The 16,549-nt window shown below is 42.6% G+C and overlaps 1 protein-coding gene across 2 annotated transcripts; it reads right to left on the bottom strand.

Annotated features, from left to right (window-relative positions):
• Positions 1–209: 209 nt before the first annotated feature.
• Positions 210–12,445, bottom strand: kif7 (kinesin family member 7). Of its 2 annotated transcripts, XM_072380462.1 has the most exons (20): positions 12,377–12,445; positions 9,702–10,094; positions 9,359–9,556; positions 8,830–9,229; positions 8,381–8,728; positions 7,638–7,830; positions 7,408–7,563; positions 7,140–7,298; positions 6,572–6,702; positions 6,308–6,429; positions 6,040–6,180; positions 5,747–5,952; positions 5,380–5,577; positions 4,817–4,942; positions 4,482–4,658; positions 4,185–4,400; positions 3,770–3,976; positions 3,344–3,542; positions 2,466–2,627; positions 210–916 (listed from the first exon to the last, which is right to left on the bottom strand). In XM_072380462.1, the coding sequence occupies exons 2-20, from the start codon at positions 10,030–10,032 to the stop codon at positions 522–524; spliced, it is 4,065 nt and encodes a 1,354-aa protein (XP_072236563.1). In that variant the 5' UTR covers positions 10,033–10,094; positions 12,377–12,445; the 3' UTR covers positions 210–521. The 2 variants fall into 2 exon arrangements, with proteins under 2 accessions (XP_072236563.1, XP_072236561.1); XM_072380460.1 differs by lacking the exon at positions 12,377–12,445 and having other exon boundaries at positions 9,702–10,254.
• Positions 12,446–16,549: the final 4,104 nt, after the last annotated feature.

Below are 16,549 nucleotides of genomic sequence, written 5' to 3'. Positions count from 1 at the left end.
TAAAATCATGAGATAAAAAGAAGTTTAACCTGGAACTGGGCTTTTTCATATAGATAGAGCTATAGATACAGCTGAAGATGCCCAGCATCTTGTTTGGTTTTATCCACAGCAGCTGAGTTAAAGCTCAACCAGCTTTTACAATGCAGAGCAGACTGAATCAAAAATGATTCTCTCTATTTTTTAATCAGAAGTTGTGGAAGAAAAAAACGTGAGTCACATGAAGACATTTTAATACAAAAACATTGTGGACGGACAAAAGTTTACATGATCTGGGGGAGGGAGAGAACATGATTCTGTAACACATGATTCGTAGGGTGAGACCGTATACAGTAAGTATCATCTGTATGACATCATAAACTCTACCTTAGTCAAAAGTGCTTTGTAGGAAATAAAAAAAAAATAAAAAAATCAGTGGGCTTTCATTCATTAAAGAAGCTAACAAGTACAAACATTTAAATCCAAGAACAAAAGACGAAATCAGAGTCATCAGAAAATAAATGTATATCTGAACGCGTTTGTACTCAGACAGGATTCTTCCGTACATCAATTAATGTGTTGTTTGGAGTCAGTGGTCCGATGTTGAGGCTGGAGCGACGAGAGTCTCTGCGAGATTTAACTGCCGGCAGGCAGGTCGGCCCACTGCAGGGCACCGTGCCAGTCTGAACTACGCGGTTAGCAGGACAGTCCCCGACCACTTGAAGCAACAGTTCCTCCATGACGGCGGGTTCCTCCGTGGGGAGAGAAGAGCGCCTCCATGTGGAGGGGAGAGGGGCATTCACCAGCTCCCGCATCTCTTCCCTGGACCTGGTGGGCCTGTCGGCCTGGCCTGTCCTGCTGCTGTCTGAGCTGTCTTCATGGCAGCGGCTCAGCTTTTCCACACTGCCAACGTTCGCAGGTTTACCATCAGCAGCAAAGACTGAAACACAGCACATCAGCAGGAAGTCAGGTGTCATGCTCTTTAAACTTTAAACACCAGGGCCAAGCTCATCACTGCTTCCTTCTACACAACAAACTAAAGAAGGTAGTTCCTATTGGGTCCTCTGCATCTTCAGAGTGTTTGAACAAGTTTTAAAACATAGACAGTATATGAAAGATGGACAACGCCTCTGGGTCTTAACCCCAGAAAACGCACCTAAACTTAAAGTAAACTGCGAGTTGTTCTAAAACCACATGCAGCAAATGCTTGTTTTTCTCTAGTTTTTCCTAAACTGTTAGAATCGCTCAATGAATAACTGGAACCGAGTTACAGATGTGTGAACACACATAAAACCGTAAACATTTTCTACAGGTTTTTGTAAACGTATGACCAGGCGCTCACCAAAAACTCTTGCTGACTCTTAAAACCTGTGGAGCTCCGACAGGCTCGTGAGGCTCATTTAAAATATTGATCAAAAGCTAAAGATGCTGGTTTTTGTTCTGAATTCACTCTATAGAGACTGTTTATAGGCATAACAGACATATAAAAGTGAATACATAAAACATGAGGCCCAGCTGTTGGCTACAGGACGACGCAACAACAATCCATGGAAATATCCAGAAGAAACATTTCTTTTTTTGGCTAAAGGCTTTACTAAAGGGGAATGTGAGGACCATTGTTGATGTTGTTTTTGGCCACTGTGGTCACAATATTGCAAAATGCATCGATAGAAATGCAAGACTCTCAGCTATCCAACAGGATGAGGGATGAGACATGTGTCCCTACTTATAAACAGCCTCAGGACAAACTATTTACAAAATACAACAGGTGGGAAAAGCTCTTGTACTGTTAAGCCCGAGGTTAGAATACATTTTTATATTCAAGATTCTTATCAACTAATCACTTCCAAAGTTATTAGCAAATGAAAAAATGTCTTGAAGTGCAATACCACTGAGGGCTTTTAGCCGTCTGCTTCATAACGTTCAAAATGTGTCAACATCTGTCAGGAAATTCAAAATCAATACACTTGATCCACAAGTTATTGTGGTGCCCACAGCTATAGTCACTCCACTATAGTGCCACATGTCCCTCTTGGAATAATTCCATGATTATGTAGATATTAGACCCAAAAGAGATGTACTTTTGTTCATTAAGTCCTTTAACATAACTCTGTCACTCAAACCTCATGTCCAAAAAGTCCCAAAATAAACATAAAAGGTCTAAAAAGATACCACCAAACCAATGGATGATGTCATCGTGGCTACGCTCCTCTTTTATAGACTATGGTTTAAAGAAATAGTTTAAAGGTGCTACTGTGTAGAAGTGATCATGGAAAAGCTTCATCTGCTCCTTCAAGTGACAGTAATAAGTGAACACAACATGGAAATGAGTAAAGGTGCAGTTATGTATAAAGATCTGAGTGATGAAGATGCTTAAACTTGTTTACAAAACTCTGCTTCGTGGATTTACCTAAAAATGCTGCCGCCTGCTCTTCACCCAGTGACTGTCATAATCAGAAAGAAGGACTTTGATTGGCCAATAGCTTTACCTTTCAGATGTTCTTTTGGCTGACTGACTGACCCACAGAGCTCTCTCAGTTTGTTGCTTAACTCCAGACTAGCCCCCTTGTAGTGGTTCAGCTCCTTCCTGAGGTTATAGATGCATCCCTCATACTGCCGCTGCCTTCCTGCCAGGCCCTCGTCCATTTGTTCTGTTACCATGGGAGAAAATGCACAGAGGTATATAGTTGTTATCAATGCGATTGACACACTTTATAGAGCAATAAAACAAGCACACACAACATAAACAAGCAATACTGGTGCTTTGATTTCACATGCATACTACTGCAAATCTTAAATATGCCCAGAATAGGCTGTTGAATAAGGAATTTCTAATGTACTGTGATACAGAAAAGCCATTTATGGTGAGACATCTGTTGGTTTATTTAGGGCCTGGACTAAGAACCTGGTTCAACCTATCCGTTAAACTTTTGGTGATCTGGCTTAACAAACCCGACAAAGTTCTTTCTAAGCTGTTCTTGTCAATGAGGTAATTCAATAGAGATTTTCACACTGTGTTTATGTAAAATGAGTGGAGTGGACAGCAGCTGACTGAGTTTATTTCCTGTCATCAAGGCTCTAAAATGGTAAACAAAAAGGGTTTTTAGTTTTCCAGATATTTCGATTTGCTTTTTAAACATGATATAAGATGGATGTGAAAATGCGCACAAAGATATCATCATCAGGAACGAACCTCAGAGTAATCAGTGTGCATGTGTTTGTTTCTTAACTACACTGTGCAGGAGCAGGATAAGTCGCCATAGTAAGAGGTGATGAAGTGATGCTGAAAATCAAGAGCTGAACCTGAAATTACGTCGCCGAGCCACAAATCCTGCTTTGCAGAACAGGCTCCGGGTGGGATTCTCACCTCGACACTGCTGCAGCAAGAGCTGCACACTCCTCTCATGCTCCTTCTGCTGCTGTGTAAGCCGGCGATCTGTGTCGAGTTGAGTGCGATCGAGGGCGTTTTCTAACCACTGCACCAGCCGCTGCTGTTCATCCAGCTGCATTTCCAGCTCAGTGAGGGCCAGCTGAAGCTTTCGCTCCTCCTCGCGCAGAGACACCACCTACAGAACACATCCCCATGAACGTCGCTCAGCACAGACTTCAGGCATTGGTCTGACCTTCAACAGTGACACCGGGCAGATGTCATGTGAAAAGGCTGATGGTACCGACGACAATTTACTTTAATGCAGTTGGAGCGTAAATGAGAACAGTAGCGATGGAACTCGGCAATCTGGACATACGGCATGTTGAAATGGTGAGTTTAAAAGAGGGGGGGTGTTACACAAACCTTGTCAAAGTACTTGCACAGCAGAGCTCTGGTCTCAGAGGCAGACAGATAACTCAGCTTAGCCATGAGGTTCATTTCCCACTGGGAGAGCATACTGGCAGAAGCCCTCAGTTGCCTCTGTCTCTGAGTGATGGCCTCATTCTTGTACTCAATGGCAGCGTCCAGAGCTTCAATTGCTTCGTCCAATTGGAAAAGGGTTCGCTCCTCCTTATATCACAATGAACAGATGCACTTCATGAAGACTTTAATTCACATTCAGCCTTAAATAGTGAACATGCATTGCCACTTTCTTGTGAGTTTCTGCTATAGCTATGCGATTACTCAATATCATCCCTGTCCAGTCACTCTTGATCTAAAGTGTGCAAACAATAAAACTGTATCGAGCTGCTAGAACCCTGCAGGAACAATATCTGACCTCAGCAGAGAGCAGGCTACCCTGCCGCAGCTTATCATCCAGCTCAACGCGTTGCTTAAGCAGTGAATCCTTCTCTTGACGTAGGTTGGAGATCTCCTGGCGGATCTGTTGGGAGTCTTGAGCACTGCTGCTGCGAAGGAGACCGTTCCTCTCACTCAGCTCTTGCTCAAGTGTCTCAATGCGCCCAGTGAGTGTCATCAGATCTTTACTTAAAGCCTGAATGAAAGGAATAACGTAGCTTCAGTATTAGGCAGATTCCTTGTCAGACCATCCTGATTTAATTCAGTCCGTAAATACCTGACTGGAGCGGAGCCTCTTGGTCTCCAGTCCGCTGCGTTCTTGCAGCAAGGCTTCTTTCTTGGCCAGGATTTCCTCTCGTTTGGTCAGCTCTCCTTCCAGATCTTCCAGTCCTCTCCTCTGTTCTAGTACACGCTCCATTTCCTCATCCAGCCAGCGCTTCTGTTCCTCAATCTTCTACTCACACAAAGTCACAAAAATGAAGCTTTGATAAAGCCCTACTGCACAACTGGACTAACTTTTTACAACTGTAGGAACAAGAAATTGCACATCAGTGCACATCAGTCATATTTTTAATGCACCACCGCTTAAGGTGCGCAAATAAACTTTGGCACCTGTTGCTCTTCTAACGAGATGACGGAGCCATTGCTGCCACTGCGTCTTTGTCTCTGGAAGGCTGCGATTTCTTCAGTCTTTATCCTCAGGATCTTCTGCTGCTGCTCATTCTTTATTTCAAGTTCCTGTCCCGGTGGCAAAGAAGGCAGATAAAGGTTAATCAAGGGACACGGATAGAAAACTAAATAAATGCTTTTTACATTGACCGAATAGTCATATCATGGTTTTTAGTTTCAAAAAGCTATTTGAGCATAGGAAATGTTGTCGTATTTAAGCCCAAACAAAGTTTATCTAGTTCAAAAAAGAAATGGCCTCAGCTTTCTGAAATGTTTGTAATCCAGGATTTTTAAACCATCAAAACCAACTGCAAAATGCCTGTTTAGGTGGGCACATGCAAACAAAACAAAAAAAATAAATAAATAAAAAATCAATCAAGCATTATTGTCAACAAGAAGAATTCACTCCACAAACTGCAGCATTATTAGGGCAGTAATGCACATGTGTTCAATAAAACGGTGCGATACTGTTGAATTGATAAAGATGTGATGCTGCTCAACACTACCTTGACTCTGTGAGTCCTGCGCTGCATTTCGCTCTCCAGACGTCGTTTCTGCTGACTCTCCTCGCGCAGCTTCCTTTGCAGCTGCTCCTGCTGCTGTCTCATAGACTGGACACTTCTCTCCAGCTCCAACACGCGGCGTTCACTCTGGACTGGAAGGTTGGCCAGACGAGCAGTATCCCTCTGCCGCTGACTTAGTACCTAACATGTTCAACATACACATGTCCCCATTCAGATCTTTACAGGTCTGGAAGATGTAATCTTTTGCAAGATGTTCTTCGAAATACCACACATTTCCACGTGTGTCTGTGAGTGACTGTTAAAGGCTTGTGTGCCAGATTACACAAATCCAGAGGTGTGAAAGTCGAACCTGAACTTTGCTCTGAGCAGCAGCTATCTTCCTGCGACACTCCTGTGCTCTGGTCTTGTCTGTTGCACTTATCTCCCTCTCTTGCCGCTCTAAATCCTGTAGCTGTCGTTGAGCCTCCTGCAGCTCCTGCCGGGCCTGCACAGCTTCACTCTCCAGAGCAGTGATCTTATGGCTGTATTGCTTATTCAAGGCCTGAGCATCCTTACCTAAATACAACACAAACTATTTAGACACACAAACACAGCAGAGGGCATCTTTTTGCCAAGAATGCAGCTAAGGAGGAGCATTGCTACCTGTTTTGACCAGCTCCTTGATGAGTTCTTCTTTCATGCGGATAGTTACAGAAAGCTCCCTGATCTTCTGCTGTGCCTGAAGCAGTCCCAACTCTGAAACACCTTCAAAACCTCTCTGACTTTCCCCGGTGCTGAAGTTGGCTACACAGAGAGTTGAGAGAGTGCATAAGAAGTTAGTGTAGATGGAGCTTTGAGTTAACAATCCATATTCAAGTCCACACCTATTTTCCACCAAATCAACTTTCACAGAGACAGCTGGAAAACATACATGCTTTTCTGGCTAAACACGGGTGCTGGTCTGGCTCAGGCAGCTGAGATGTTGGCCCTCTGCCACCAGGTACAAGTCCTCCTGACATCATGTCCCGCTTGGTCCAGGTCAGGTTCACCTGTCTGAGAGAATCACTGGTTTTTACGGTGCTGGTTACATATTCCACACAGAAAGTGAGCATTGGTGCCATGACATTGATGCACTTCTTTTAATAAGCCTGAATGTGGTAAATTATGATCTATGAGTTCTATAAACACAATATACCCGAATCTCTCCTGGTTTAGACTGGAATGACTGTCCTCTTTTTCCCTGTAATGAATCTCTGCTCTTCCTGGAATCTCCTGCTCCTCGTAATGTTTCCCATCATGATTGGGTCCATGACCAATTCGACTGACCTGTAGCAAACAAACAAAGTGGTCACCTTTGGATGGATTTAAGCTACAAACGCATGAGAATGTCACAAAAACTATGACTGAACACTCCTGACATTTCATCTTCAGTATTTTAGATTGAGGCGTCTTCCTTGGTAGTCTGCCATTTAGCCTTTGAGTCATAGGACCAGTAGACCCATCTTTCATAATCAGTGACCCTTGATAGAAAGCTTGGATATGTTTGAAAAATGATTTTGTGTTTGCTCCCTGCATAAGCTTAAGGTCCATGATGAGACTGCAAATTTGCACTTGCTAGCTGTCTGACTGGTACTTGTAGGGAAACAGTCCACATGTGGCAGGAGAACCGGGAGACTAAACAAGATGACTACTTTGAAGTGGATTACAGCCTAATTAAAATCAGGTACATTTCTTCCTTCATATGGAGGCTGCTGAGTGGTTACCTGTCGACATGGGCCTCCATTCTGACTATGCTGCATGGAGCCCATAGGGGCAGTGTGTGGCCGCAGCCTCAAGTTAAGGCTGAGGCCCATCAGTCCAAGAGTAGAGAGCTGAAACTGTTGCTCTGCTATCAGGTCCTGTTGCTCCTGCAGCTTATCACTCTGAGACAGAAGCAAACGAAACCAGTAACAAATCATTTGTAACAGATTGAAAAATCTGTATAAAAATAAACTGCTCTCATGGAACAATCACATTGACGCCATGTCTAACCTGCTGCTTGTATTGCTCCATGGCATCCTCCAGAGCCGCTAAAAAGTCTGTGTTCTCCTTCTCCAACCGCTGGATCTGTGACTGAAGATGAGCAATACCATCTTCTTTCTCACATTCATGCTCATTGCTCCACCGCTCCTCCACTGCCTCCACGTCCTAGATGACAAGTCACGATGAAGCCCGATTCGGGCAGACCTTCATACAAATTCGAAAGAGTGAAAGAGACGTACCTGATGTCTGATAGAAGGCCTGCCTCTCCTCAATGCAATGCTGTCCTCGGTGGAGCTGTTCTCGATGCCGCTGTCCGGTCCAGAGGCAGTGGTGAGCCCGCTCCGTTCCTCCTCCACTGAGCACAGCCACTCCTTCACTCTCAGACTCTGCTCTGCAGTCAGAGCCCCTTCACTCTGCAGCTCCCGTAGCAACCTGTCACAAAACAACACAGAAATTGAAGCAGAAACTTCTTAGATAAAAACCTATTAAAAAGAAACCAAAAGCAAATTTTACGCCAAACAAGAACAACAAACTGATGTCGAGTGACTTAATCGCTGGCCTGAGAGATGTTTAAGAAAAACCTTCATAGCTTTTATACATCAATCCCAATCAATTACATTTTTTCCCATCAGCTCTGTACTCAGTCAACCTTTTATCCGAGTAAACATGATTTAGAGGGCTGTAAGCTACTATATTAGCATTTGGATAAACAAATAAAAGCAAACTAAAGTGAAACCATTTGGATTTATTCTATGTAATTCCAAACATTTACTGTATCCAGCTCTATGGTACAAGCAGAATGTTTTGATATCCAAGATTTTGTTTTGTATCTACGTATCATTGATTCCAGCATTAACTTACACGAGCCACTCATTGGTTGGGAAAAATACCAGAACACATTATATGCGATTCTTAAAAATAAAAGGTTTAACACTGCTAAAAATTTTTCTTAATCTAACTCCTTAAATGAGAGTGCCTCAACCTGTAAGCAGTGTCTGTGCAAGTCCTATAGTGAGCACTCTGCGCTTGCAGCCTGCTGATCTCGCCCTCTCCAAGTCGAGGTCTTCTGCTTGGATCGGCGTGAGAAATGATGCGGGTCTCTGAGCGCTGACGGTTTTCAAGTGCTCTGCGAAGGGCCTTGATTTGCTGCTCCAGCCCTTCCACACGATCTGGCTCCCGCTTGCAGTTGACTGTAGCCCGGTTCTGAATGTTTCTAGCTCTCATGGCATAGTTTAGTGTGTTCAAACTCTCGTCAAAGTCTGAGGAAGATGGGCTGATGCAGGCAATCATCAGAGTCTTTGAATTTCCGCCCAAAGAGTCTTTCAGTATCCTAGTCAAAACAAGAAACGTACAAACTGCATGAAAAATCATATTGAAAAATGTTTTGGGAGAATTGTGTGCAACGGTATCAGATGCCTCAACAAAACCTACCTTGTGATTTTAGAATCTCTGTATGGTATATGAGAGCCTTTCCTCTTGGGATCCCCAAGTGCCCCGATAACATTACCCAGAGCCAGGAGACCGCTATTGATCTGGATGCTCTCCTTCAGTCTCTCTCCTGTGTTTCCCGTCCTTAATATACGTTCTGACCCTGCCAGGTCAACAAAGTGAAACTTGGAAGACAGCATTTGTGGTCCTGAGCTTGCAGCAGTCCCATAAAGGCGAGAGCTTCCACGGCGTTGATCCATGTGCAGGGTAAAAATGGTGTGAGACCGGCTGGAGTTTGGATTCATCTGCGTTGCACCAGTGTGTCTGGCTGTGTTTCCTGACTCTAGTAAGCTCAGAACCTCATCGAGACCCTCCACTTCACACTCCTTTACACCGCACAAAACTACAGTCACAAATGCAACAATATAAAATGCAGATTAATACATACCAAAACCATTACCAGAGAAGGAAAAAGCTGTACTGCATATCATCACACACCAAAAGAACATGGTCAGAAATGTTTGCTCCATACCAATGTTGCCTTTATCCTCCCGGATGTGGATGTCTTTGCTGGCAGTCTCCACTTCCAGTAAGTCCTTGAACTCCTCTTTATAGACCTCCAAATAGGAGACCCGAACAGAGAAGTCTGTGAGGTCGTTTTCATCTAGCAGCTTGAAGACATCCGCAATGGCCCTGGGGATGATACCCTGCTCTTCATCTCTAAAGGAGCCTATAGATACACGGAAACATTACTCCATGAGACAGCTTTTGTGAACAGAGAAATTCATATGACGTGTACTTTCTTTCTGGTATCGTCCTATGGAAACATACTGCTATGACAACGCAGAACAAGAGAGCAAAAATAAATAACTTACTGATATTAGCTTCTCCGATGGTGTAAGTCTTGCCTGAGCCTGTTTGCCCATAGGCAAATACTGTGGCATTGAAACCTTGGAAGAAGGCATCTATGAGTGGCTGCACCGACTCAGAATAAACCTCCTCTTGACAACATGATTCCTCGAATAAAAAGTCACAAAAAAAGTGTCGGTCATGACCCAAAGTAACCTGATGCAGTTCGGGGTCCACAGTAATACAACTCTCATGGCAGTGTAGAAGCTCTTTGGGTAGCAGGGGACGCACTCGAACAGCTACTTGGACTGCAGAATCATCCCCTCTTCCTTGACCAACGGGTACTTTGGGAGACATCTTTACCGCACTCCTCTTGCTCCTCGGTGCTCCACCCTTATGTATTGATCATCTTTAGGTTGCTGGAAAGAACAGATATCATCTATCAACAGAGATATTTGAAACATGTTTTGTCTCCAGGCTGATGGATGTTAAGAATTTAGGGATGGCGTCGTTAATGGTGTGAAAATTAACCAAAATAACCTCAAACACAGATATTTCTTAATTTAAGCTACAGTGTCTCTGTCTCTAATGTCATTTTAGAGGACAACATCACTATGATGAAACACTAGTTACCGAAGCAGAGAACTGTTATCAATGCATCACATGAACAAATGGCTGACGTGAGCAAACAGACAGTTAAAAACCACACAAATCAAGGGACTTCTTTATACAAGAAAACTTAATAAATGAAGCAGTGCCATAAAGGACGGCCCTGCTGCCTGATTCACAACCTTGCCAAAAAAAGGAGACTAATCATACAGATACCTGCCATGACATGAACCCAAAGGAAAAGTCTTTTATGAATAATTAACTTCCATTTCAAAGTGAAGCCTGAAGACACGTCCCATTACAGTTAGCATTAGCTAATGCTACACATTAGCATTCAGTTCAAGTTACGCTTATATATAATGAATATGACAAAAGATCTGCTTTAATCGGAGAGCACTCCCATCCAAACTGAGGGAAGGGTTTAGGAATTACACATCTTTAACATGGAAACCCCTCTTTTTTTAGAGGTTCAAATATAACTAGACTCAAAGGCTGTTTGGTAGACAGCTGTGGGATACTCCTTCAATTGTACTTCAGCAACTAAACAGCAACAAACAAAAACAATAAACACACAGCAACTAGCTAAATGATGATGACCCTCCAGCAGGAAGACATATCATTATCCTAGTCTACCATAAATAAAAGATTTCACCAGAGCAAACAATGCAGGTTCACCACAGCTGTTCATAGTGTCAGATTACAAAAAAAACAACTATTTTTAAAAAGCCAGACCAGTTCTGTAACAGCACTTTGGACAGATAAAACAGACATTAACCCCTACCGGAGTGATAGGAATATAAAAAATATAAAGAGGGCATCTCATAATCCACAAGCACAACTTCGCCTGTGGAGGCAATGTGATGACCTATATGGGTTCAAATGGGGTTACTACAGCTTATTGCTGATGTGACAGAAACAGAGGCTGCTGGGTCGCGTCTGCTCAGATTCCACAAACTGAAAGCAACCAAGGATTTTACTTTATTCTTTAAGATAAAGAGTGGATTCATCGGGAATAGCCGAGCCGGTCACTTAATCTCAGTCCACTCACACTTGCATTTCAATGGCTGAAGACTAAATAAAAGGTATTAACAATAACTGAATACAACACCACCGGATCCCAACTATTTGGCTATGTCAAAGGGTTTCAGACTTCAGACACTTGGTGCCTACAAAATATTAAAAACGATTAGTTAGTTCATTTCACAATTCCTAAATCCTTTCCCAGTTTAGATGTAAATGTGTCAACCAAATTCATCTTTCAGCATTCAGAGGCAAAACACCTTTGGACTCACCAGTAGCATTATCAGAAATGTGTCTATAATGTTTCAGACACTTCAATCTCTTTTTTAAGAGCATCTCAGGTGTAACTGGATGGTTCATAGAAAAGACCCCGAATCTCAGCCGCTGTAAACATTTATTTAAATAAAGTAGAGCAAACTAAACCTGAGTTTCACATGTTATCATCCTAAACAGGGGGCACCGAGTGTGTGGGTCCCACATGAGTTTGGTGGGGTAACTTTAAATGTAGCTACGAGCCACTAACCGTTACCTTTACTTTTTAACGGCGACGTTACATGTTCGAAAACACTAGAAGCAAAACGTGTGAGTTACTTTGACCGCGATTCAGGTGGCTCCGGAAACTGTTTTTTTTTTTTTTGGGCTGGTGTGAAATGGTGTTATCAACCTAACGAGACGCAATCACGTCGTAGTAAGCACCCTACTGTGTGTTAAGCAAGTTAGCAAGGTAACGTTAGCTCGCCATTGTTTAAATGAACAAAGTAAACGCGGTGAGGGTTATAAACCGTTACAGCTAAAGGGTTGCAAAGAAAACTAAGAAACAAACAAAAAACGTAGAGCATGCTGGCTTTTCTCTCTCGTTGCTGCAACGTTACGCAGCTCCACGAAGTTCCCAAACTCGCCAAAGGGCTTGTTTTTCCAGAATAACTGCAGCTAAGCTAAAGTTAGCCAGCAGTCCGAGCGACAACCAAAATATGAGGCTGGGCAATGTTGTAACTGATACGCGGTGGAACGTTACACCGCACGCGTTGACTGGATGTGGCTTCTGTGACCTGTAATATTTAACGGAACTTACTTTAGAATAGCAGAAGTCACAGCATGGTTTCAGGATAACACTGGAGTTTTCTTTGGGAAGAGGTGGGGGGGAGAAACTGAGGGGCAGTCGAGGGAGGAGCCCGAAAGTTTGGGCTTCGGTCTGCTGCAAGACATCCCAACGCAGAGGGAGAGACAAAACGCGACCTACTGTAGCCTTACGCTTGTGATGTCTCTGCATTTATTTATCAAATTCTTTGTAACTGAGCAGGAGACTTTACTGCGGATCCAGGATTATACAATGTCAAATGTCTCTTTCTTTCTTTGGTCCAATTTTGTTCCATTTTGTTCATTTTTGCGTCTTTAAATTGTGGTTTCGTGTCTCAGTTTGGCCACTTCGTGCCTCATTTCGGTTGCTTATTATTATTATTATTTTTTTGTAGTCTTTTAAGTCTTGGTTCATTTTGGTAATTTAACTCTGTTTGCAGCTGTTGTCTGTTTGCATCTTATTGGGAGATGTTTATGATTCTTCCCATTTTGATAATTTTAGTAGTTTTGTCTCTTTGTGGTCATTTTGCATCTTTTTAGTTTTCTTTCCATTTTCTTGTCTTAATTCTTTTTGCCTCATACTGGGAATTTAGTATCTTATTCATTCTCTTCCATTTGCTTTAAATTGAGGATTTTTTTGTGTGTTATTTAAGTCTCTTGTCACCTATGGGTGTTCCATCACTTTATGGTAGAGCTTTCTCCCCCTAATATTTAGCTCTGCTATCTATCTATTTGCAGCCATTCTTTGTAGACATCTTGCTTCTGTTCATGTTTGTTTTGTTTGTCATATTGTTCAGTTTGTGGTAATTTGTATTTCTTTAGAAGACCTTTAGATCTGGCTCATAGGGGAGAAGCAGTTCAGCAAAGCAGCTTGGATCAGAAAAATCACACCCCAAAGGTGCTAAAACTGATACACCAGTGAAAAGAGCATATAATATACGATGTGCTCCTGCTGTATCTTAGGGATTTAGCAGATGTGTTTTATACCAGTTGGTTCAACCTTGCATAGAACAAATGACTGTGATTGAAGCACAATTAAACATGAATGAAATAAAGTTAATGTACGGCTGAGGATGGAAGCAGTGATCTTTTATTGTTTTCTACTGTGCACTTCTCTGTGACAGTACTCTTTAAAGTAATGCAGCCTATGAAGCTGTGGGAAATGTGTCACCACTGCTGGGAGAATAAGAAGAGTGCAACGTTAAGTTCAGACCTCAGGCTTTGGGTGTGCATGTCCAACGTCTGAACGCCAGGGGGCAGTGTTAAATCATAGTTTGACAATGCACGTGGATGTGTTGGACTCAGGTTCTCTGGAGCAATGAGACACAACAAACACCAAAAATAAACCTATCTGGTCTTTCCCCGAAGAAAATGTTTTATTTTTAAATGAGCAAAGAGAAAAAAAAGAATCCGTCCGTTTCTTCTATGTAACAGAGCGGCAGATTTCTTCTCTGTCCTTTTATTTATTCACGTGCTGATGGATGTTAATGTGCAGTCTTCAGTTTTTCCTTATCATAGACCAAGGATAATTTCCATTCCTCTACTGCTATTTTCATCCTTTCCACATCTGTATGGTTTTAGATGTCGGTGTGTGTGTCTGTGCATGTTTATATATCATCTGGGCGACACAAAAACTGACAGCACACGAACCTTTGGGGATATTCTGTAAGTGTGGGAACCAAACTGCAGTCCCCATCGATGTACAGTCATTTTTTTTAAAGGACTAAGACTTAGCTTTATGGTTGGAGCTAGGGTTATTCATCCAGCTGTGATAGTTAGCGTTAGAAAAACAAGTCTGCTATCCTGCCAGTTAAACCTTTTATTTAACTTAAGTAAAAGTTGGCTGTGGAGAGTATTGTCTGCTATCTACTTATTCCCTCATCTGGAGTCTCTGGAGCTTTACCAAGCACTGTGAAACTCGCCCCTTTGTTCCCTTTAACTTTGGATAAAGGTATTTGTTGTCAGTAAAAGTAAGTATCACTGATAATCCAAGATGCCTTGGAGTGAGCATAGTGGTATCTAATGACAATACCTCCCGCAACCAGACAGAGATGAGGATATTCATTTCAGTCTCCCAGGCGAGCACTCATTAGGAGCTTTTTTTTTTTTTATCAGCACAGCATGACTTGGCCACATTGGAGAGAACTGCAAAGAAAGATTGGTGTAGCCAAAGAATAAGCAATAGACAGTGTGAAAGAGGAGGTAATATGATAAGGTTAAGGAGGGGAGGAAAAGAGAGGACAGTGAGGTGAAGAGAAGACAGAACATCAGACACGAGGTCAAGTTCTCCAAGAGACTCGTTCTCAAAGTGTGTAGATATTTGTGTATGTGGTTGTGTGTTAGGCTGACCCTCACACAGCTAATGTAGAGGTAAAAGCACAAAAAGACCATCTGTAGTTGTAATGGAGGGGTTTTTCGGATGCTGGATTGGGAGCTATAGCAGGACAGGACCAGAGACAGAGCAGTTTGGGTGAAGTTTGATAGTGAATCATCACCTCTTACACCTCCCTGAGGAACAGACATAAGGACAGCCTCTCATACAGCTCCACTTCTGTCTAGAATAAGGCGAGATGGACTGAAGCACATTGAGAAGTCTGTTCTGTGGTGGTAATAAAGACATCAGCTTTTAATTCAGCCTGCACTTCAGCCAGTGACTGACTGGCTGGCATAGATTGGTTCTTATTCAGTCGCCTCTCTATTCATCTATCACTGACTGCCCCTTTATCTCAACATATCTTTCTTCTTCACTCAGCGTTCAATCTTGTTTCAAGATCCTGTGAAACTCCCCTGCTCTCTATAATATTACTGGTGAGTTTCAACCACAATACAGAGCCCCTCTGCAACTAAACTCTGCTCCACAGGTGCACTTTTGTGTGGCCCTTATTTCAGAGAGCTGTGCAACACCAAGGAAATGATAGATAGCTATCATAAATAAATTATCACAAAATTGACTTTTGAGGTGCACAGAACGTTTTCCCCTCTGTTGGTTGCTTATTTTGCAAATTAAAAGTTAAAGTGCAAAACAGGCTATGTCGGCTCTGTAGGAGCACAGAGGCTGGTTTCAGCAGCCCGTTTCTGGCTGGCTGTCTGCCGAACAGCGTTGCTCTGTACTGGGAACTGAGGTGTTTAACAACTGCGGCTTACATACAAGGTATAAGTGCTTTTAGTGTAATAAGACTGCGCTTGTAACATACAGTGGCTTGCAAAACTAGTCACAACCTTTTAACCTTTGTATTTACCCTCTCTAAGTCTTTGTACAGCCACCTTTCGGCAGCACTTTCAGCTGCAGGTCTCTTAGGGTATATCTCTATGAGTTTGCCACATCTAGCCACCAAGATTTTTACCCATAAGTGAAACTGTTCCAGAGGTTGGATGGGTTCTGCTGATGTGCAGCAATCTTTAAGTCATGCCACAGATTCTCAATTGGACTGAGGACTGAGCTTGTTTCAGGCCATTCCAAAACCCTCAAACCATTTGAGCTTTGAGTTTTAGCAGCATGCTTATATTCATTGTCCTGCAGGAAGGTGAATCTCCGTACATGTCTCAAATCTCAGGAAGATTGAAACAGGTTTTCCTCCAGAATTTCCCTGTATTTAGCACCATACATCATTCCCTAAATTCTGACAAGTTTCCCAATCCCTGCCAATGGAGTTCCTGGGGCGATGAGAGTTGACATAGCTTTTTCCTTGATGGCGAAAAAGTTTGACTCGAGACTCATCTGTACAGAGGACCATCTCCCATTTGTTTGTGGAGTCTCCCACATGCCACATGAACTTTTTATGTCAGCAGTGGCTTTTAAAAAAAAAAAAAAAAAATTATGGTCACCCTTCCATAAAGCCAAGCTCTCAGGACAGCTTCTAGTGTTCTGATGAACATCATACCAGTCTTCTCTGTTGAGCTTTCTGCTCCTTAAGGGTTACTATTTGGTCTTATTTACCTCTCTGATTAATGCCCTCCTTGGCCAGTTTATGAGTTTTGGTGGACGGCCTTCTCTAGGCAGGTCTGCTATGGTGCCGTATTATTTCCATTTTGGAGTGATGCATTTAATGGTGCTCCGTGGGTTTTTGCATTTCTTTTCACCAATTTCGACTATTTTCGGCAGAATGAATTTGATTCAAATGAATTTGAATTACAGGTTGTAACTCAAAATAAAAAAATGAAATTAAAA

This window comes from Leuresthes tenuis, unplaced genomic scaffold, assembly GCF_036924035.1.
Source record: "Leuresthes tenuis unplaced genomic scaffold, fLeuTen1.0.hap1 SCAF_2, whole genome shotgun sequence".
NCBI lineage: Eukaryota > Metazoa > Chordata > Actinopteri > Atheriniformes > Atherinopsidae > Leuresthes > Leuresthes tenuis.
This window is presented reverse-complemented; position numbering and strand designations above follow the sequence as displayed.

Bases quoted from the DNA above. Each gene is read 5' to 3' on its own strand.
- kif7 (XM_072380462.1), bottom strand. From the start codon at position 10,032: ATGTCTCCCAAAGTACCCGTTGGTCAAGGAAGAGGGGATGATTCTGCA. The intron at 7,299-7,407 runs GTTAGACATGGC...CTTCTGTCTCAG, and splicing joins TGGAGCAATACAAGCAGCAG to AGTGATAAGCTGCAGGAGCA. The intron at 917-2,465 runs GTAAAGCTATTG...GCTGTGTTTCAG, and splicing joins GCCAAAAGAACATCTGAAAG to TCTTTGCTGCTGATGGTAAA.